This window comes from Triticum urartu, chromosome 5 (genome assembly GCF_003073215.2).
Source record: "Triticum urartu cultivar G1812 chromosome 5, Tu2.1, whole genome shotgun sequence".
NCBI classification, from domain to species: Eukaryota; Viridiplantae; Streptophyta; class Magnoliopsida; order Poales; family Poaceae; genus Triticum; species Triticum urartu.
In genome coordinates, this window is record NC_053026.1 from 533261440 (window position 1) to 533283895 (window position 22456).

At 43.7% G+C, this 22456-nt stretch overlaps 1 protein-coding gene and 1 pseudogene across 2 annotated transcripts; both read left to right on the top strand.

Moving 5' to 3' along the window:
* Positions 1 to 965: 965 nt before the first annotated feature.
* On the top strand, positions 966 to 2740 carry LOC125510445 (noroxomaritidine synthase 2-like). 2 transcript variants are annotated; one of them, XM_048675624.1, is made up of 2 exons: positions 966 to 2326; positions 2426 to 2740. In XM_048675624.1, the coding sequence occupies exons 1-2, from the start codon at positions 1039 to 1041 to the stop codon at positions 2602 to 2604; spliced, it is 1467 nt and encodes a 488-aa protein (XP_048531581.1). In that variant the 5' UTR covers positions 966 to 1038; the 3' UTR covers positions 2605 to 2740. The 2 variants fall into 2 exon arrangements, with proteins under 2 accessions (XP_048531581.1, XP_048531580.1); XM_048675623.1 differs by having other exon boundaries at positions 966 to 2740.
* Positions 2741 to 8211: 5471 nt separating this feature from the next.
* Positions 8212 to 9934, top strand: LOC125556618 (annotated as a pseudogene).
* The last annotated feature ends 12522 nt before the right edge of the window (positions 9935 to 22456 follow it).

Consider the following 22456-nt stretch of genomic DNA (forward strand, 5'->3'; position numbering starts at 1 on the left):
GGTAGATATTTATGTGATTTAAATTCCACAAACCTTTAGTACACTTCTCAAATATGTTCATATTTTTTCCGCAATACATATTTTCATGGCAGCATGGAGGATTTCAAAGAGTTTGTTCATGTCATCATGCCTAGCGGTGGATCGTGGAATGAGGAATGGGGGTGGGGGTCTTGAGCAATTGGGTTAGAAAAGTGTGGTTTTTTTCACCCGTTGCAACGCATGGGCATTTGTGCTAGTGAACCTAAAGTATTGATTTGGCTTCATGAATGTTGATACTTTTTTCTAGAAGTTCGGTCAAAGTAAAGATATTTTGACTTCGGACAAAACTTATATGCAGATAAAAAAGGACTGGTGAGAGTGCTTGTCATTTCATTATTTGCTTCCTAGTAGCCTATGATCATGATGGATATAAATATATATCACTATAGTGATAATAATATCGACAACAACGTAAACTAATATAGACCAAAGTGGATGGGCCATAATAACTTCAACAAAACCAGTTTCCATCACTGCTAATGTGACCGGTACCGGTAGCTCGTGGGAAGAAAACCCTCTACGTTTACATCCATCGTGATCAAAGATCCTTGCCTAAATTCAACTTCCAAGTTCCATGAAATAGATACCATAGTTTGACTAGTAGCTTTAAAGGTTCATTAGCTATTATGTTTTTAATTTTGATAGTTTTAGAAAGAATAGATATGGCTAACTATCTCAAGATAGACATCCACCACCAAATAAGCAAAAAGACTATTATATTTCCTAATTGGTGAGTGATTGGTTACTGACCAACTGCTAATTAAGTGCGATTTGGAGACTTTTCTCGAGCGTATAACTACCTCTGTTGGAGCTACAATATATTCTTGTGGTGGCAAGCTAATTATTGGCTAGTCAACATGCACTTCACAATGTGAAACAACGTGCACCACAATGGACTTAGATCGAGGGAACTTGTCTATAAATGAAGCAATCGCCATGTTCGATTGCAGGATGCATAAATCGAAGTAGTACGACAATAGCATATCCCCCGCTACCCTCATGATAATAATGTCGAGTAGTTTCTCGCAAGAGCTGCTCATCTCCACTCTCGTGCTACTTGTCCCTATGTACTTCTACTTTAGGTATAGTAGTAGATCAAAGAACCCAACAATGCTTCCCACAAACTGGCCAATATTGCATATGTTACCTTCCTTCCTGGCCAACTCCGACAACTTGCATGACTATCTCTCCATAGTGCTTGCCGAATCAGGCCACAACTTCAAGGCGCATGGCCCGGTTGGGAGCGGGATGCGGTTGCTCATCACCTGCGACCCCGCGAATGTACGACACATCTTCACCACAAACTACACCAACTTCCCCAAGGGAGCAGAGTTTGCCGCCATCTTTGACATCATGGCTGGTAGCCTCTTCACCATTGATGGTGCACCCTCTCTTCGGCCGCGCGCAAAAATCCAGAGCGTGCTTAGCAGCCCGCGGTTGGTTGCTAGTATGGCAACTTGCTGTCGTCACAAGGTGGAGAATGGCCTTCTACCATTATTTTCCCACCTGGCAAGCACCGGCACTCCGTTCGACATGCAAGAAGTGTTTTCCAGGTTTATGTTTGACCTGGCTGCCACACCTCTCTTTGGAGTGGACCCTGGCCTCCTGTCCTTCTCCTTAGACATGTCGATGCCACCCATGGATGCCGCGGTCGCGATGGACACGGTCATGGAGGTGGGATTTATCCGACACTTAATTCCAGCCTCTTGCTGGAAGGCAATGAGGCGCATAAACATCGGCTCCGAGAGGAAGCTTCGCACGGCGCACACGGTGCTAAGAAGATTTGCTGCAGAGATGATCGAGGAGAGGAGTAAGATAACTCTCAATGAGGGAAGATGTGCATTGAGTAATGATGATGAACACGAGGATATTCTATCTTCCTACATAAATGACCCAGAATACACAGACAATGACTTGCTCCATGCGGTGCTCCTCAGCTTCATGCTTGCTGGGCGGGACACGATTGGTACCACTCTACCCTGGGTCTTCTACAACCTCGCCCAGAACCCTGGCATTGTATCAATTATCCGCAGTCAACTCTCACCCATTGCATCGCGCAAAGTACCCGCGAGTACGGGTGCCATGATGATCTTTGAACCAGAGGATACAAAACCTCTGGTCTATCTCAGAGCTGCGTTGTACGAGACTCTTAGGTTGTACCCATCGGCACCTATTGAGCGCAAGACAGTGGCTGCTGGTGATATCATGCCGAGTGGCCATGAGGTGAAGGTCGGGGACACCATCCTTATATCTCTGCACTCCATGGGGAGAATGGAAGACCTATGGGGTAAAGACTGCCTTAACTATAACCCGAATAGGTGGTTGTCAAAGGATGGCAACACCCTGAGGTACGTACCATCTCACAAGTTCTTGGCCTTCAACTCAGGCTCGAGGATCTGCCCTGGCAAGGAGATTGCGGTTATGCAGATGAAGACCGTCGTTGCGACTGTGTTGTGGAACTTTGATGTCGAGGTGGTGGAAGGGCAGATCATCCAGCCCAAGCCATCTTGTATACTACAGATGAAAAATGGATTTATAGTTAAACTGAGGAAGCGAGAATTGTAACATTACACAATCCTTGTGTTTAAACTTACTTAAGGGTCCTGCATGGTTCTTCCCAGGCCTGGAATCTCAGTATTGTATTTATATACATGGATTGCTATTTATTTGATAAAATAATAAGGACATATGTTTAAATTTATATCTATTATTTGCATACATTTTCTGTTGAGTCGGGGACGAGGATGAGGATCGAAGGATAGCTTGCCTCGGAAGCATTTTCTGTCTCTCTTGGACGGAGGAGTGGGCATAGTTGGCCTGGTTGTGGATGTGCTTTGTATTTTGTCTTGTTGATGCACTCATGGTTTCTACTTAGAATCAATCAAGAGGCCATACCTAGATTATTAGCATTTTTGTTTGATTGAGCTGTATGTAATCAGACAAGTTTAGGTCGCTATTCAAGTTGAGTGAATGAATGCGCACCAGCTCCATGAACATTCGTCCTCATTGAGCCCACCTATCTACTCCACTGGTACCACTTTTTAGACATTAGCAATGAGACACACACACACACGCACGCACGCACAGACAAAGCCATCTAATGTATGGCAAGAACAAATGTTATACAGTTGGCTTTGATATATGGGACCCCTTTGATAGTTTGTTTATCACTTTTGGATACTAATTATTTTTTAAGGAAATGTCATTTATCGCATGTGGAATCAACATCTGTTTTGAAGGACAGTCACAAAGGATATACATTTCTTTCTTCTGTTGCTATCGACCTACGACCACCATGGTCTTAAATATACACCACGATCAAAGTTTTAAATAGCGGCATAAGCGTTAGCAGATAAATGGGTGCTATAGTGCCGAGATAGCGTGCTATATATTTAAAATTATGACCAATATACATAATAATATGGATCACCATGAAATAAATATGAATCGCAATAAATAATAAGTAATAATAACATCGACAGCAAAATATCTTTCTTTGCTGCTTCTATGACCGGGTAACAAGCGAGAAATGAGCACTCTATATTTGAAGCATCACGGTCATAGATCCTTGTGTGAATACAACTGTAAATTATCTCCAAATACACATATTTGTAATAATGGCATTAGTGTCCATTACTAACTTGACATAACCAAGAATTCGGTTATTTTGCTTTGGAGTCCAATGTTCTTTTTCACGTTTTCTATGCTCACCCGGCCGGCCATTTAGGTACGGGCGGGAATAAACCTAACACTGATACTGTACTATATGAATTATCTGTTGTTGCAGTCAATAGCTATTTTTTGTCTTCATTTCTGATTAACTGGACCTAACACTGATGTTGTCGGTTGCTTGCGCGTGTGGCCATCCGGTGGCATGTGACGTCGTGGTTGTGTCCCATGTCGGTGGCCAGGTTGGCCGGTGATGCCCATGTCATGTGGGTTGGGTTGTAACGGTTTTAGCCCGGTTTTCTGTCAATTAACCAGGCAATTCTCTTCTCCTTAATCAATGAAAATGGCAAATCGCTTGCCTTGTTTCAAAAAGTTAAGTAAAGACTCAAAGTAACGTGCCCACATGTAGATATTATTTCCTAATTAAATAGATATTCCTTGGATGTTGAATAAACATTCGAGCGGGAGGAGGGTCACAATCAATAGGATATTTATTTACCGAAAAAGGCTTTCTCCCTGCTTTATATATAAAGCACCGTTCAACATCACCCAGTACAAACTCACGCCCACACAACACACACACACACACACCCAAGGCAAGATGCATAGGCGCTGAGCGTAGCAAAACCATCCCTAGCACTACGCGAAGAGGTGAAACTACATATGACGAACCGTGGGCTCCAAGGCGGCGCCTTCATGAAGGGGACGACACCAGAGCGCCTCCACCTCCCGATCCGAGGATCAGAGTTTCCCCCGGAGCAACACGAAGGGCAATGAGAGCCGCGACGACGCCTTCAAGAAGGGAACGAGTCTGCCGCCGCCGGTCCATCCGAAGAAAGAGCAGGTTTTCACCCCGACCATCATTCACCGCTGCCGAACGCCATACCCCGGTTACCACGCCGCCCACACGGCCATGGCAACTGGGCAGCATCAAGCCACGGGCTCTGCCCAAGAGCCCCGCGGAGCCACCGTCAGGGCCGCCACCCCGACATCCAAGACCTTGGCACCTCCTCACCCGAGATCAGCCGCTACCCCGACCAAAGACACGAGTGGAAAGGACCCGCCTTTCGCACCCACGGGTTGCCCCTAGTGCCGAGACCCAATAGGCTGACCAAGGCTGGCCTCCATCAGCCCGTCCTCGGCACCGGGCACGAGACGAGCTCAGTCCTGCTGCCGGGCGCGAGATGAGCATGGTTCTGCTGCCGGGCGCGAGACGGGCTCGGTCCTGCTGCTGGGCGCGAGACAAGGTCAGTCCTACTGCAGGGTGCGAGACAAGATCGGTCCTACTACCGGGTGCGAGACGAGTGATGGACTGTCACTGGGGGAGGGCCAACCATCGACGATGATAGCGGACGGACGCCCGAAGAGAAGGGTCGAAGGTCCACACGGGCCGCACACCGACGAGCCGACGCCGGATAAGCCCAGCCGCCGCCGTGAATGACCCGGACCACCGCCATGAGCCACCACCTCGAGGAGGAGACGATCATGGAAAACCACCACTGCGCTGCCGCCACCACCTACCAATGCAGGGCGACCGCCCGCGGCCCAAGCAGCCCACGACCCGCACCGTCACACGGCCGCGAGCAAGCAAGCCAGCCGCCCACCGCCCGCCTGGATGCGCACCAACCACCGCCACACCTCCATGCCCCTGCTGGCCACAGCCCTCGCTGCCGGACGGGCCGCCAGCGCCAGATCCGGCCGGATCAGACTGGGATCGCCCTGCACGAACCGCCCGAAGGACGAAACTCCGCCTTCACCGCACAGCCGCCACGGCACCGACGACCGCCCATGCCACCAGCGTCGCGACCCACAGCCCCGCCGCCGCGCCCTGCACACAGTGACGTGCCACGCTAGATCCGCAACACCCCGCACTGCCGGAGGCAGACGGGGAGGAGAGAGCCCCCGCCGCCACCCAGGCCAACCAGGCTTCGCCCGGCGGCCCGCGCAGGTGGCGGCGAGGAGGGCGGAGAAGGGCTGAGTCGACGGGCGCCGGGGAAGAAGAGGCCCGCCCGGCCGCCGCGGGGTGGCGGCGCGGACGAGCGGGAGGGCGGAGTCGAGAGACCTCCCTCTCTACAAATATACGATGAAATAAACTCAGGATATTTATTTTCCCATTTTTTTCCCATTCACTTTTGGTTCTAACCAGCCTATGATCGTGACAGACATCAATATATTTCATGATAAATAATAATATGGAGTACGGTCGAAATAAGTATGGATCATGACTACGGACAAGTGCTAATAACTTTGAGAAAAACTTTTCCATCCCCTGCTACTTCATCCGGTAGCAAGGAAGAAGCAAACCCTGATCGAATATCCTTATCTTAAATATAATTACAATGTTCCTAGAAATGAACACGGATATGTAGCAGCATTTGGTTCTCTTAATAAGGCACTGAATAAAATTAGAATTCACTTATTTCAGTTTGGTATTTGGTTCGATATTCGGTTTCAAGTTTATTATGCCCACCCCAGTGGATTCGCTTCCATATAAGCACCCTTAAGTAGTAGTTAATTATTTCCTACCTAGATGATCATCGCAGACTGGATCAACATTCCCAATTTCGCAACATAATATGACGGATTTTATTGCCTGGAGTTATACGAAAAATGGTATATTTTCGGTACGGTCTGCTTACTCTATGGAGTGGAACTATCAGTATGGGAGCAAACTAAAATTTTCCAATGGGATGGGATGGAGCACACCTACCCTATATGGTGTCAGATATGGAAGTTATCTTGTCCGGCTGATGTCAAAAAAATTTATGGCGGACACTACATGGCACTCTCCCATGTCGGACAACACTCACTAATAGACACATGAACGTCTTGCCCTCTTGCCCTACCTGCTCTCAGGGTGTAGAGATACGAAGCACTTGCTTTTCCTATGTAGAAAAGCGAAGGAGGTTTGGAAAAGGTTAGGGTTGGATATGATTATTGAGAGAGCTCGTGAGATTGATCGTGCTGGAGAGGCAACATTGGAATACCTATTACTCCTTCCAGATCAAGCCTTGCGCATTATGGGGCATGAAAATGATAGAGAAATGATAGCTATCTCAGTTTGGTATATATGATGGGAAAGACGGAAATTAGTGCACCAGGAATTAACTCAAAATGTGACTCAGATCTCAATGGGGATCATAGCTCTTACATATAATTTTGTAAATGCATCATCTTCAAAGGCGTCCATGAAAAAAGGGGGTTGGAAATGTCCTCCTAGGGGATTTGTGAAACTCAATGTTGACGCCTCTTTTGACCTTGACTTGCTGAAGGGTACGATGGGGGCAGTATTGAGAGACGACAAGGGTAGATTTATTGCAGGAGGGAATGGAAAGACAGACTACTGCGCGGATGTTATCATGGCGGAGGCCTTAGCTGTCAAATTTGGCCTAAATTTAGCACAAAGGGCGGGATGTAATCACCTAATCATCAACTCTGACAATCTGGAGGTGATTGAGACCATGCAGGACGGAGGACAGTCGACGGGAGCGGCGGCGGCAATCTTCGATGACTGCTATCACTATGCTTGTGATTTTATCATGACTAAATTCGAACATTGTAATAGAGAGGCTAATAAAGTAGCACATGAATTTGCTAGATTAGCTAGATTTTTTTCGACTTCGGATTGGTTTAAGGAGCCTATTGGTGAAATTGTAATCGTTTCTTACAAACGATGTATTGATTATTGCTAATGAATAAAATTTCGTTTTAATTCAAAAAAACATTCACAAGGAAGGATGGCGACAATGGATATAAAGTACTAGGCATCCTTCTTCGCCTGCTACCGGTACACGATCATGATGGATATAAATATATGTCGCGATAAGATAATCGGTGGAAATAAATATGGGTACAAAATGGCTAATAAGTGGCAACAGTTCTGACAAAATCATCTTCCTTCACAGCTACTGTGATCCGGAAGCATGGAAGAAGGAACCCATCTATATTTATATACATCATGATCGAACATCCTTGTCTAAATGCAACTGCCGGTTCCCTAGCTAGGAGCAGACACATTTTTGTGTGGAAGAATTAGCTTTGTTAGCTGGCACGTTTTGATTGTTAGCAAAGACTATATGCTACAGCTAACCGTCACGATAGATACCCATTACTAAATAACTAAAAAAGATCCTCGAAGAAAAACGGAAAAGAGTGGTTGGCTACTGATCAACTGCTAATTAAGGATGATTTGAACATTGGTCGACTGTAGTACTCTTCATATAGGAGGTACTAAAACATACAGTATCTTTCTAGTAGGTTAATGATTGGTTGGTCCATATCGAAAATCCACCACCAAATTCAATTATTTTATATTTTTTCTTTTTTTTTAATTTACTGTTCATCCAGGAGCATATGCTCCCGGGAGCCAAAACGCCCCTCCCTGGTCCATATGCAGTACATGATGCAAAAAGATGTGCACACGACCAACGAGCTTAAATTGAGGGGTCATGTCTATAAATGAAACCATTGACATATAGTAGTGTGTATCCTCCCACAGTAGTGATAAACAATGTTGATTCCATTCCGTCTGGAGTTGCTCATCTCCACACTCGTGCTACTTGTTCCCATGTACTTGTACTTTAGGTCTCGTAGTAGATCAAAGAACCCAGCAGCTCTCCCCATAAACTGGCCAATAATACACATGTTCCCTTCCTTGCTGGTCAACGTCCACAACTTGCTTGACTATTTCACCTTGGTTCTCGCCGGTAACGGCCACAACTTCAGGGCGCATGGCCCACCTGGGACCGGAATGAGGTTCTTCGTTACCTGCGACCCTGCAAACATCCGCCACATCTTCACGACAAACTACACCAACTTCCCCAAGGGCGCGGAGTTCGCTGCCATTTTCGACATCATGGGTGACAGCCTCTTCAACGTCGACGGCGCACGAGCTCTTCGTCCACGAGTGAAGATCCATACTGTACTCAGCAGCCCGCGGTTGGTTGCCAGTATGGAGGCTTGCTGCCGCGACAAGGTGGTGAACAACCTTCTCCCGTTGTTTTGCCACATGGCAAGCACCAACGCTCTATTTGACATGCAGGAACTAATGTCGAGGTTTATGTTTGACTTGGCCACTACGGCTCTATTTAGCGTGGACCCTGGCCTTCTTTCCACAGACATGCCGTCCATGGACATCGCAGTTGCCATGGATACGGTCATGGAAGTAGGCTTTTTCGGCACATGATGCCAGCCTCTTGCTGGAAGGTGATGAGGTGGCTAAACATTGGGCCTGAGAGAATGCTTGGTGCAGCGCACACAGTACTACGAGTGTTCGTCGCAAAGATGATCGAACGGAGGAACATCGACAAAGTACATGTTAGTAATGATGAGGAACAAGAGGGTGTGGATATTCTGTCTTCCTACATCAACGACCCAGACTTTGCTGACTACGACTTTCTCTGTGCGGGGCTCATTGGCCTCATGCTCGCTCTGCGGGACACGGTTCGCACGACCCTGACATGGATCTTCTACAACCTCGCTCAGAACCCTGACATCGTGGCAACTATCCGTAATGAATTGTTACCAATTGCATTACAAAAAGCACCCACGGGTGCGGGTGCCATGGTGATCTTTGAGCCAGAGGAGATCAAGTCTCTGGTCTATCTACGAGCCACCTTGTATGAGACTCTCAGACTCTACCCACCGGCGCCTTTGGAGCGCAAGACGGTGGCCACTGAGGATATCATGCCGAGTGGCCACAAGGTGCATGCAGGTGACACAGTCTTTGTTTCCATCTATTCCATGGGAAGAATGAGGGACGTGTGGGGTGAGAATTGTCTGGACTATAACCCACACAGATGGCTCTCAAAGGACGGCAACACGCTGAGGTACGTACCGTCTCACAAGTTCTTGTCCTTCAACTCAGGCCCGAGGATATGCCCTGGCAAGGACATTGCGGTTATGCAAATGAAGATCATCATCGCCACAGTGTTGTGGAACTTCAATGTGGAGGTATTAGAAGGGCAGAGCATCCGGCCCAAGTCGTCCTGTATACTGCAAATGGAAAATGGGCTCATTGTGAAGCTGAAGAAGCGACAAGCATAACACTAGTCTGTTTATCTATAATAAAAGTACCTACATATTCTGCATGACTCTTTCGAGGTTCAGGGCTTCAATATTGTACTTTATATATGTGTCTTGCTGTATGTATACTATCTGTATATTTACGTATATATGCACTATATCCCTCGGGGCTGAGACGCTTGTCTCAACTCGCACTATCTTAGCTAACAGAAAGAACCGTATGCTTGATTTGATACACACAAAACGTATTCTGCATGGAAACACTTTGCTCTTAGCAGCACACTACCGACTCCAGTTCCTATATATTGTTAGGCTCGCGGCAAGACATCGGTGATTCCAATCTTCTATCTATCTGTCTATCTATCTATTATATACTTAAAATGATAGAAAAGTAACGGTAGAGATTCACCGCTCAAAAAGTTAAGAAATATGAACGGACTAGATTAAGGCAACTTGCCGTAGAAAAAAAAGGAAAGCTTGGCAACGCAGCATATGAGTTGGAATTATGCCTAAGTACAAGTCCAACCGGACATCTATTGACATCAGCAAGTCATTATTTTGTACTACTTGAAAAAAAGTGATGCCGTGCCGGTTTTGACTGGCCAGCCATACAACTTCGGTGTAGAATAGAGTTTTTTAGATCACCACTTCAGTGCAGAATACCGTACCGTAAAGGTGCAATGGTGCAAACAGAAAAGGAAAAAACTTTCCAAACAAAACTGACGAATCAGAGTTTTGTTTCACATGTCACCTACAATAATGTAACCGGAGTCAACCAGGTTCGCACGTGTACGTAGTGAAGGCAAAAGTGGTGCAATCAAGTTCGTAGTATATAAGCTTCCTACAAACTACAAACAATGACATCACTTTGTTGTCATTGGTTAATAATTCATTTGGCTAGCTCATTTGCTTCTTAGCAATATCATAACCACTGGATAAAATTAATTCGTATTACTTCTCAAATAAAAAAGTATACACATGTTTCATCATTCAAAGTAAATAAATATTTGATATTTACATCTCAAATTTCATAAATAGCTAAATTTAAAAATAATATTGAAATTAGCATTTGACTAGGACAAAGATGAGCTGAGATATATGTACTTCACAAAATTCATAAATAGCTAAATTATGAAAAACTATTAAATTATTAAAATAGGAGAAAAGTAATGGCTCACAGTAAGCACATAAAAGAAAACAGCTCGGGTTTAAAGTTTGGAAGACACGTGCAGATAAATCTATAAGCTGACACATACCATCTAAACACGTACATACAAGGGAACTCATAGTCCCAATCCATCACGTATGAAAAAATTACCAAGCATGTTAAACTAAAACATGTCCGACGTCCAGTCAAAGGGGCAAAACATAGCTGATCATACAGACATGAGCAAGAAGACTCAGACGCGGACGCAGGTGGACGTGCTTCAAGTAGATAAGCAAATCACATAAGACAATTTGCTTGCAACTAGGCGCATCACGCATATAAATTTGTTTTCCTTTTTTTTACGAACAGCATGTGGATTTGTTAAACTTGCCATATGTGAATGCATGCATATATACATTATGGTGGCCTTCGATTGGGCTTCAGCTACAGATTCCCAGATTCTAGACCTTTCAAAATCAGAATCCCAAACAGACACGTCAGATTTTTACGTAAGCAACCACCTCATCCGATATCTCAGGACTTGAGGCAAACCATATAACACAGCCAGTTAACTATTTCCATGGGAATTCAGCGGAAACCCCTGTACTTGACAAGCAAGTGAGGGATTTTTTATCTATTGTTTGATTAAATAAATATGTTAAATATACACCGATAAATACATATCATTAGCATTTTTTGTACATCTCCTACATGAAACCCAAGTAGAGAAATTTCAGAATAAATTTATTAAAAATATTATAGGTTAAACCTAAGAATACAACTATATTTATTTCAAAATATTGAAATTTGACGTTCTCCTACTCAGTGGAAAAATTATATAGAAAGCTATGTTTCTCAAAATGTATTAGAAGTCTGTATTTATTTATAATTCGTATGAACACCATAAACAACTACTTTTTAATAATCTATAAAATACAAAAAATTAACTAAGAATTGCATAAAAACTGATAAATTGATTTTACTCCATGTGAGTTCTCTAAATAGCAAAATTATTAAATAGTCATGTATAGAAATGAATAGGCACATGAATGTGGAATAATATATAAAATAAATTTCACAATATACTTTACATTTGATAACATTGAATATATAGTGACGAGATATCTAATAACAGAACATGCATCATGTTGATGTATCAACATGCACATGTTGCTTAAATGTATAAACATGCATAGGGAGAAGGGAGCAAGAAAAGAGGTTGAGAAAATGGAGCAGAGAATCAAAAGAAAATTGTGGCTGGGAATGAGATGGATGGAGGAACATGATTATGTTTTAGTCCTCTGTAAGAAAATCCTATGGGCTCTAAGGTACAAGAAAGACCGGAAGAAAAATATATAAGAATGAAGAAAATTGCAATTTCACGACGATCTACCTTTGTTACACACCAATGTTTCTTACAAGCAACTTGATGTATCTTTATTTAGTAAATTCCATTTGTGCACCTGATTTTGATTGAAACTGATAGTGAAAATATTATGGTTACACAGTTCTCAATAATTTAAAGTACCCACGTAACAACACTTTAATATGATATTTAGCTAATCTAGCCGCGCAAATGCGTGGGTAACCCAGCTAGTTATATTATTACAAAGACAGTAAAACTCAGCTAGCCATGGCTTTTCCACAGTGTTTTAAGTTTGTCAGCCGTCCGCTCTCCCGTATGAACACACAAGATTGTCGGGTCGTTACAGTGCTGCGCGTCATGGCCGCCTCAACATATCAGGGCCGCTGCTCTGGGAGCTTGTACATAGCGCTCACTGCAAGCACTACAATCGGGTCGCCCGCAGGCGCACACGTCCATACTTCTCCCTCTCGCTGGTAGCCAAGTACGTACTCCCTCCGTCTGGAAATACTTGTCGCCAAAATGAATAAAAGGGAATGTATCTGGATGTATTTTAGTTCTAGATTCATCCCTTTTTATTCATTTTGATGACAAGTATTTTTGGACGGAGAGAGTATGTTTTGGGAGTTTTCTCCCTTTTTGGATGGGCCGGCCCCATTACCTTCGGCCGCTGACTTCTGTAACGTAGACAAATAGGTATGATTTTGGGGTGTTGTCCTTTTTTTCTACGGCACTAAAAAAACTTAAAAATGTATGCAAATTTGAAAAATGTTCAAAAACTCAGCTAGCTACGACTTCGCATAGTGTTTGAAGTTCATCGGCCGCTGGATCTCCCATGTGAACGCACAGGATTGTTGGCTGGTTACAAAGCTGCGCGTCACTGCCACCTCAACATATCTGGGCCGCTGCTCTGGGAGCTTCTATATAGAACTCGCTAGTAGCGTAGTGCGCATATGTCCAGACATCCCTCTCGCTGGTCGCGCGTGGGGTGAGCCGACCCCATTACCTTCCGTTGGTGACTTCTATTTATTTATTTTTTTCGAGAAAACTTTCAATATATTCATCTTCTATCATGGCAGTACAACAAACACTAGAAATAATAAAAATTACATCCAGATCCGTAGACCACCTAGCGACGACTACAATCACTGAAGCGAGCCAAAGGCGCGCCGCCGTCATCACCCCTCCCTCGCCGGAGTCGGGCACAACTTGTTGTAGTAGACAGTAGGGAAGTCGTCGTGCTAAGGCCCCGTAGGACCAGCGCACCAGAACAGCAACCGTCGCTGATGAAGAATAACGTAGATCGAAAGGATCCAACCTGAGGACACACGAACATAGACGAACCACAATCAGATCCGAGCAAATCCATCGAGGATAGATTCGCCGGAGACACACCTTCACATGCCCATCAACAATGCTAGACGCACCACCGGAACGGGAACTAAGCGGGAAGACCTTTATTCCATCTTCAGGGAGCCTTCGCCGTCTCGTCTTTCTGAGTAGGACACAAACCCTAACAAATCTTAAAGGAACGACTAACAACGGAGCCCTCCCGTCGGCCCTTGCCAGGATCCACCGCGCCGCCATGGCCCTAGGGCCACCGGAAACGAGGCCGACCTGCAGCAAAGCCGACGAGAGGCACGAACCCAAGCTTTTCTTGGAAGAGGAGGCGGCGGCTGGAAAGAGTTCGGACTTTTCAAGAACGGCCCAGAAGTAGCTTCGTATCTATGATTTTGTTTTTTCTCTACCATACTAAAAACTGTAAAAATGTAAAAAATGTACGCAAATTAAAAAATGTTCATCAGTTTGAATATTTTTTCCAGATTTGACAAATGTTCATGTATTCAAAAAATTATCAGGAATTCAAAAAATGTTAGTGATTTTCAAAACTTCAAGAAGTTTAAAAATATTCACAGATTAAAAGTTTATGAATTCAAAAAAGTTGGTAAATTCAGAAAAACTTCATGAATTCAGAAAATGTTCACAAAATTCAATAATATTTGAATTTATAAAAATATAAAAAATGTTCAACGTATTAAAAATTGTGAATTGTTTTTTCATGAAATTCAAGAAAAGTTAGTGAATTCAAAAAAGCTTCATGATTTCAAAATATAAACCCAACATACAAAAGAAGTTCACAAATTCAGAAACTATTCGTGACTTTAGAAAAAATTTGCGAATATGAAAAGTGTTTGTAAATTCAACATATGTTCATGAGTTTGAAAAACATTCGCTTATTTGAATAATATTCATAAATTTAAAAAGTTTGTGAAAAAAATTATGAATTAAAAACATGCAAATTTGAATGACATTGACTAATTTTAAAGAAATTTGTGAAATTCAAAAAATCCTGGATCTCGGAAATTTTTTGCAAAAAAATTAAAAAGGTTTGCGAATTGGAAAAATGAAAAATAAAAGGAATAAAAGTAAAAATGCAAAAGAAATGCTGACGAAACAAAGTAATAGAAGAAACAGTAGGGAAAAAGGAATGACAATTGACAGAAAAAACAACTAGAAAAAAAACTTGGCTCGTAAGCTTCCCAAAACCAGTTGGGAAGCTCTCGAAAAATTCACCAATCCCGCTCGAGAAGAACGCTTCATAGCCCATAGTCTTTGATGGGCTGGCCCATGCCAATGATCACGTGGGCGATCACAATGATAGGCAATACGTATCAATTGTGTGCTGCTCCCGTGATCGACCAAGGCGCCCTCTCATCGAACGGGGTGAGAAAATACCCGCTTGCGCTTTTTTCACAGAGGTTTGCACGATCTGGCTGGCCCTACACACTCATAACTTGTTTGCTGATTCTCAAAAATTCATACCTTGTTTGATGTAAAGCGAGATTTCTGGAGGCCGGCGGTGCCGGAATCACGGTATCAGGGAAGCTTTACTGTTCCCCTTCCTTCTGTTATTTCATTGATGGCGAGTTGTCGACATTGGTTGAATCAGTCCCGCCTCTACCTCATTTGTCTATTGGGATGTCAAGACACCATATCTTTTGGCCACTCCCCTTCCCCTTTTCCATCCACGAGTGATCGTCATACTGGCAGTGGTTCTGCTCTCCCCTTCCATGATGGTATGTATGTGACATCATCTGCTCTTCACTCTCGCGGCTACTCGATGGTCGAGGAACAATGACGTTGCCCAGTGCTGGCTTCTTTGAGATGTGAGTGTAAAAGTAGTTGATTTGATTGATTCATGGTGTTTTGGTTTTATTTTCATTGCGCCTACATATCCTGTACAACTGGACCCTGTTTTCACAAGGGCACATCACCAAGGTTAAGTACCACAGTGGCAAGATATTCATCACCTAGCATCATTGTGGCTTCCTCGGGCCCCCATGGACATGCTTGTGCCAAGAAAGGGCAATTCAAGGAGGTTCCCAACAGGCCAACACAACAACACTGGATGCTTGATATTCCCCCACCACCCCCCCTCCGCATGTATGTGATGATTGGTTGGTCTTCTTTCCTGTCAGTGTTTCCTTAGGATGCCACAGTGGAATTTTGTACTACCCGGATTATTCTGAGATAACGGAGTAATACCATGTAAGTGCATCTCCAACGATGAGCCGCAAATTTGCTCTTGCATATGTCCGCGTACAAGGGGACCAATCCGAGGACACGGGTGCGGGAGCCGGGGATCCTGTAGCGACCAGGCCTCAAACAGTCTGATCTCTGTGCTCCGGTGTCATCCCTGGATCAGTAATGCTGACACCACACAGTACTCGGAGGATTTATAGCAGAGTAGCAATCACACACTTATTACATCGAGTGTCTCAAAAGAGAACTTATTACAATAAATATGGCTTAAGGCCATCTAATAACGATAACAGCGGAAGGCTTGGAAGATAAGTGAGTCCATCAACTCCAACGGCATCACTGAGTATAGAACCACGACCTAAAAACTCCTTAATCGTCGTCTGAAAAGTCTGCAACATTAACGTTGCAGCCCGAAAACGGGTCAGCACATGAAATATGCTGGCAAGGTAACACATAGAGAGTAATGGAATGAAACAGCTATACTACATGCATAGTTGGCCGGTGGAAAGATCTATGGTTACTGTTTTGCGTAAAGCCAATTTTTCCCTACTGCAAAGGAATAAAATTTAATTACTATCATGATGGTTGTTAAACATTGAGAATGGTTGACAGCATTCTCAATCCCAATTAAGCATCATCATTAACATAACCTAACAAAATTAATTTAGAGTAACATGTTGAGATTCACATGAAAATCCAAGTACTAGATACTCAAGATGTCCATAACCGGGGACACGGCTAACCATGATTAGTTTATTACACTCTGCAGAGGTTTGCGCACTTTTCCCCACAAGACTCAATCGCCTCCGTTTGGTTTCTCGCACTACAGGGTGTTTGAGAAGACGGATGACCGAGACATAGTCTTTCAGAAGCGCTAGCACCTTACGATCGGGTAGACCGTACCACCTACATCCCCTACATCTGCTAGTCTACCACTGTAAGAGTTCGCACAACTTAGTCAACTATGCTAGAGCCCATAATAGCTTGTGGCTGCACACGGAAGTTTCTAGTATGAATAGTCTCATGATCCCTTTGAGCCTGGGTGGCGGTCCAAAAGAAAACAGGCAAGTCCTGGAATACCCAGGTGCCTCAATCCACCCAGATGTGTGTTTAAGTTGCCACCTTAGATAAACTATTAATTAACAATCTCACATCTGTCATGGATATCACTCACCCAATCCACGTCTACTAGCATAGCATGGCATAATAAGCAAACGTAGAAGTAACTCCCAAAGGTTTGATAATAAACAGGTAATAGGTACTACCACATCTACTTCCCATCCCACAATTTAATTAGATCCTAATCTCATGCAATGTGTGAGGATTGATCTAATGCAATAAAACTGGGTAGTAGAAAAGGTATGATCAAAGTGTTACTTGCCTTGCTGATGATCCGCAAAACCTAACGATTCGAAGTAACAGGCGGCGCACTCCGGGTACTCTATCGTAGACAAACAAACAAGAATACAATAAGTACTCATCTAATGCACAGGTAAAACTCAAATAAGAGATCTAACCAGAAGGTTCAACTTAAGAACTCCGGTTGGCAAAAAGAATCAAATCGAACGAAGCAACGAAAGTCAAACGGTGAAAGAAAACAACTTCGTTCTAGTAATATGGATCTAGGGAAAATTTTACATTAGCAAAATCTTGTTTAAGTTGGTTAAACGGATAGAGGGTTTCGAGACGAATCCCTAGGCGCTTGAATCGCCTGATTCCGATAAACGAGCAAAAAGTTAAACTAAAACGAAAAGCGGATCAGGAATCGCGATCAGAAAAATCGCGGATTTAATCCAAGAAAAAGAAAAACGACGAACACCAAATATTTATTTTTCCTTTTTTCGGCACGGAAATCGAGGCGCGACGAACCTCAGCGGCGGGATCCGGCGGCGGACGTCGGCGGCGGCGGCGGCGACGGCGCTGGGCTGGGTGCTGGCTAGGGTTTCCCTCGGGGTGTGCTGCCCCGGCTTATAAAGCCCCCCTCGGGCCGGAGTCCTAGTCGGACACGGCCCGTAGGTCGGTTCGTTTTTTTTTAATTATTCCGCTCGGAAGAAAAATAAAAAGAAATACTAAACGGACTCCAAAAATTCCGAAATAAATTTTCACGGGCTTCTAAAATCAAGCCGCACAAGGTGAACATTTATTTGGGTCCTAAATGCAATTTTGAAAAACGCACATTTTTCCTAAATTCAAATAAAACACCGAAAAACTCCGAAATAAAATCTTATTTGATTTTATTATTAAATCCTCAATATTTCTTTATTTTGGGAAATTCATTTTATTCCCTCTCTCATATTTTTGTAATAGAAATAATTGATGATAAAATAAATAAAATCAAATGATCCTATTCTCAAAATTTGAGAAAACTCAAATATGAAAATAACGAAATCCCCAACTCTCTCCGTGGGTCATTGAGTTGCGTAGAATTTCTAGGATCAACAAAAATGCAAAATAAAATATGATATGCATGATAATCTAATGTATAACATTCCAAATTGAAAATTTGGGATGTTACAAACCTACCCCCCTTAAGATGAATCTCGCCCTCGAGATTCGGGTTGGCTAGAAAATAGGTGAGGGTGGTCTTTGAGCAAATCTTCCTCTCGCTCCCAGGCGGCTTCATCCTCCGTGTGGTGGCTTCACTGAACTTTGCAAAACTTAATAACCTTGCTGCGAGTAACTCGGCTGGCAAACTCGAGGATCTTAACTGGTTTCTCCTCGTAGGTCAAATCATTGTCCAACTGAATAGTTTCCAAAGGCACTGTGTCTCTCAACGGTATGTCAGCCATCTCCGCGTGACATTTCTTTAACTGAGAAACGTGGAACACATCATGTACTCCTGACAATCCTTCGGGCAATTCCAACTTGTAGGCCACTTCTCCCATACGCTCCAAAACTCGATATGGTCCTACAAATCGTGGTAACTTCCCTTTAACTCCAAAACGTTTTGTTCCTCGAAGTGGAGATACTCGAAGATAAGCTCTATCTCCGACTTCGTAAACTGTCTCCTTGCGTTTAGAATCTGCATAACTTTTCTGTCTGGACTGGGCTACCTTGAGCCTATCGCGAATCAACTTCACCTTCTGTTCAGACTCTTTAATCAAGTCAAGACCAAACAACTGGCGGTCTCCAACTTCGTCCCATGACAACGGTGTCCTGCACCTCCTTCCGTACAAAGCTTCGAAAGGGGCCATCTTCAAACTGGTTTGGTAACTGTTGTTGTAAGAGAACTCTGCATATGGCAAATTATCGTCACAACTAGATCCGTAATCTAGCGCACAAGCTCTCAGCATATCCTCCAAAATCCGATTGACTCTCTCGGTCTGTCCATCTGTCTGTGGATGAAAAGTTGTACTGAATTCTAGCCTGGTACCCAAAGTTTCGTGCAACTGCTTCCAGAACTTTGAGGTAAACTGGGTTCCTCTATCTGATACGATACTCCTTGGAACTCCATGCAGACATACGATCCTGGTCATGTATATCTTTGCCAACTTAGCACTGGTATAAGTGGTCTTTACTAGGATGAAATGAGCTACTTTCATCAATCGATCGACTACAACCCAAATCGAGTCATAGCCTGAACGAGTCCTGGGCAATCCCGTGATAAAATCCATGCCTAACTTATCCCACTTTCATTCGGGTATCGACAATGGTTGTAACAATCCTGCTGGCTTCTGATGCTCTGCCTTTACTCTCTGACATACATCACAAACTGCTACATACTCTGCAATATCCTTCTTCATTCCGGTCCACCAGAAAATATCCTTCAAATCCAAATACATCTTAGTATTTCCTGGGTGAATCGAATACGGTGAATCGTGTGCCTCTTGCAGTATCAACTTCCTGATCTCCGGGTCATTGGGCACGTAAACGCGGTCTTCAAACCATAGGGTGTCGTGCTCATTCTCACGAAATCCTTTAGCTTTTCCTTTGCTCAGTTTCTCCTTTATAGCGGCAATCTCTTTGTCAGCTTTCTGAGCTTCCCTAATTCTATCCATCAAAGTTGACTGAATCTCCAATGCTGCTACATAGCCTCTCGGAACTATTTCCAAACATAGTTCACGAAGATTTTCGGCTAACTCCCTTGGTATTTCTCCCGTCATTAACGTATTGACATGGCTCTTACGGCTTAATGCGTCTGCTACTACATTAGCCTTTCCAGGATGATAATGCAATTTCATATCATAATCCTTGATAAGCTCCAACCATCTCCTTTGTCTGAGATTCAACTCCTTCTGTGTGAAAATGTACTTCAAACTCTTATGATCCGTGTACACCTCACAATGATTTCCAATGAGAAAATGTCTCCATGTCTTCAATGCATGCACTACGGCTGCTAACTCCAAATCATGCGTGGCATAATTCAACTCATGAGGCTTCAGTTGTCTTGAGTCATATGAAACAACTCTCCTTTCCTGCATAAGCACTGCTCCAAGTCCTCAACGTGAAACGTCGCAATACACCTCATAATCCTTGGTCTGGTCTGGCAAGATCAATACTGGTGAGGTAACCAAACGTTTCTTCAACTCTTGGAAACTAGTCTCACATTCCTCTGTCCATATGAACTTGGTATCCTTCTTCAACAACTCAGTCATAGGCTTCGCAATCTTTGAGAAATTCTCAATAAATCTCCGGTAGTATCCTGCGAGTCCAAGAAAATTCCGGATCTCTCCAACTGTTGTTGGGGCTTCCCACTTGGTCACAATTTCAACTTTAGCGGGATCTACTGCTATACCTTCTCCAGATATAACATGTCTGAGGAATCCTACTTCCTTCAACCAAAACTCACATTTGCTGAACTTGGCATATAGTTGATGTTCTCTGAGCTTTCCAAGTACCAAACGCAAATGCTCCTTATGCTCCTCTTCATTCTTCGAATAAACCAGGATATCATCAATGAACACTACGACGAACTTATCCAAAAACTCCATAAACACTTTGTTCATCATGTTCATAAAATAGGCAGGTGCGTTAGTCAGACCAAATGACATAACGGTATACTCATACAGCCCATACCTGGTGGTAAAAGCTGTCTTCGGAATATCCTGTTCTCGAATCTTCAACTGGTGGTATCCTGATCGCAGATCGATCTTGGAAAATACGTTAGCTCCTTGCAATCGATCAAACAGATCGTTGATCATTGGTAGTGGGTACTTGTTCTTGATTGTTACTTCATTCAATCCTCGATAATCAACAACCATCCTTAACGTTCCATCCTTCTTCTCCACTAGTAGTACTGGCGATCCCCAAGGCGAAGAACTTGGGCGAATATATCCCTTATCTAGTAACTCCTTAATCTGCTTCTTAATTTCCACCAAATCCTTTGCTGGCATCCTATATGGTCTCTTTGATATTGGACCTGTGCCTGGCAATAGCTCAATCAAAAACTCAATATCTCTATCCGGTGGCATGCCTGGCAACTCCTCTGGAAATATATCAGGGAAATCCCTTACCACTGGTACTTCCTCCTGCACAACTCCTGTTAGGCAATTTACTTGAGTCCTCTTTGGCTCATGCCGGGATACATACTTGATCCTTCTCCCTTCTGGTGTGGTAAGCAAAATTGACTTACTAGCACATTCAATATTCCCTTCATACTTTGATAACCAATCCATGCCTAATATCACATCCAATCCTTGAGATTCCAATACTATTAGGTCTGAGGGAAAAACATAGTTACCAATCCTTAATGGTAACCGATCACACCATAGACTAGCCACATACTCTGCTCCGGGCGAGGTTACTAACATGGGTGACCTAAGGGCTTGGGTTGATAGGTTATACTTATCCACAAATCCCCTTGAGATGTATGAATGCGATGCACCAGTATCAAAAAGAATGAGTGCAGTAAATGACTTAACCAAAAACTTACCTATTACTGCATCGGGCTGAGCTTCAACCTCCTCCACGCTAACGTGGTTCACCTGTCCCCTGTTAAAAGGGTTCGGCTTCTTCCCAGAACTTCCATTGCTATTTCCATTTTGTAATTCAGGACATTCATTGGCATAATGTCCGGTCTTCGAACACTTAAAACAAATGACTTGGCTTAGGTCCTTCTTGGCTGAGGTTGAGGGGTTGGTGCGGTTCTGGCCGTTGCTTCCTCCATTGCCATTACCATTCTTGGTGCCATTGTGGTTGTGCGAGCTACCTCCTCCATGGGTATGCTGAAAATGTCCTCCCGGTCTAGGGGTAAAATGGGGCTTCTGCTGAGCTCCTGAATTGTACTTTCCTTGTCCATACTTCCTCTTGCGATTCTCAATTTGCTGCTGCTTCCCTTCAATCATAAGAGCACGATCTACCAACTCATGGTAGTTGTTGAAAGTTGCCACCATCAACTACATGCTCAACTCATCATTCAGTCCTTCCAGAAACTTCTCATGCTTAGCTGCATCCGTAGCGACGTCATCTGGGGCATAACGTGCTAGCTTACTAAATTCCTCCACATACTGGCCAACTGTCCTTCCTCCTTGGCACAAGTTGCGAAACTCACGCTTCTTCATGGCCATAGCTCCCGCTAAAACATGGGTAGTACGAAAAGCCTGCTGAAACTGGTCCCATGTGACAGTGTCTACAAGGAAAGTGGCTGTGAAATTCTCCCACCATGATGCTGCGGGTCCTTCTAACCGATGTGCGGCAAACTTCACCTTTTCCGCATCTGTGCATCCTGCTGT

Excerpts from the sequence above, each read along its gene's own strand:
- LOC125510445 (XM_048675623.1), top strand. The coding sequence starts at position 1,039 with ATGATAATAATGTCGAGTAGTTTCTCGCAAGAGCTGCTCATCTCCACT.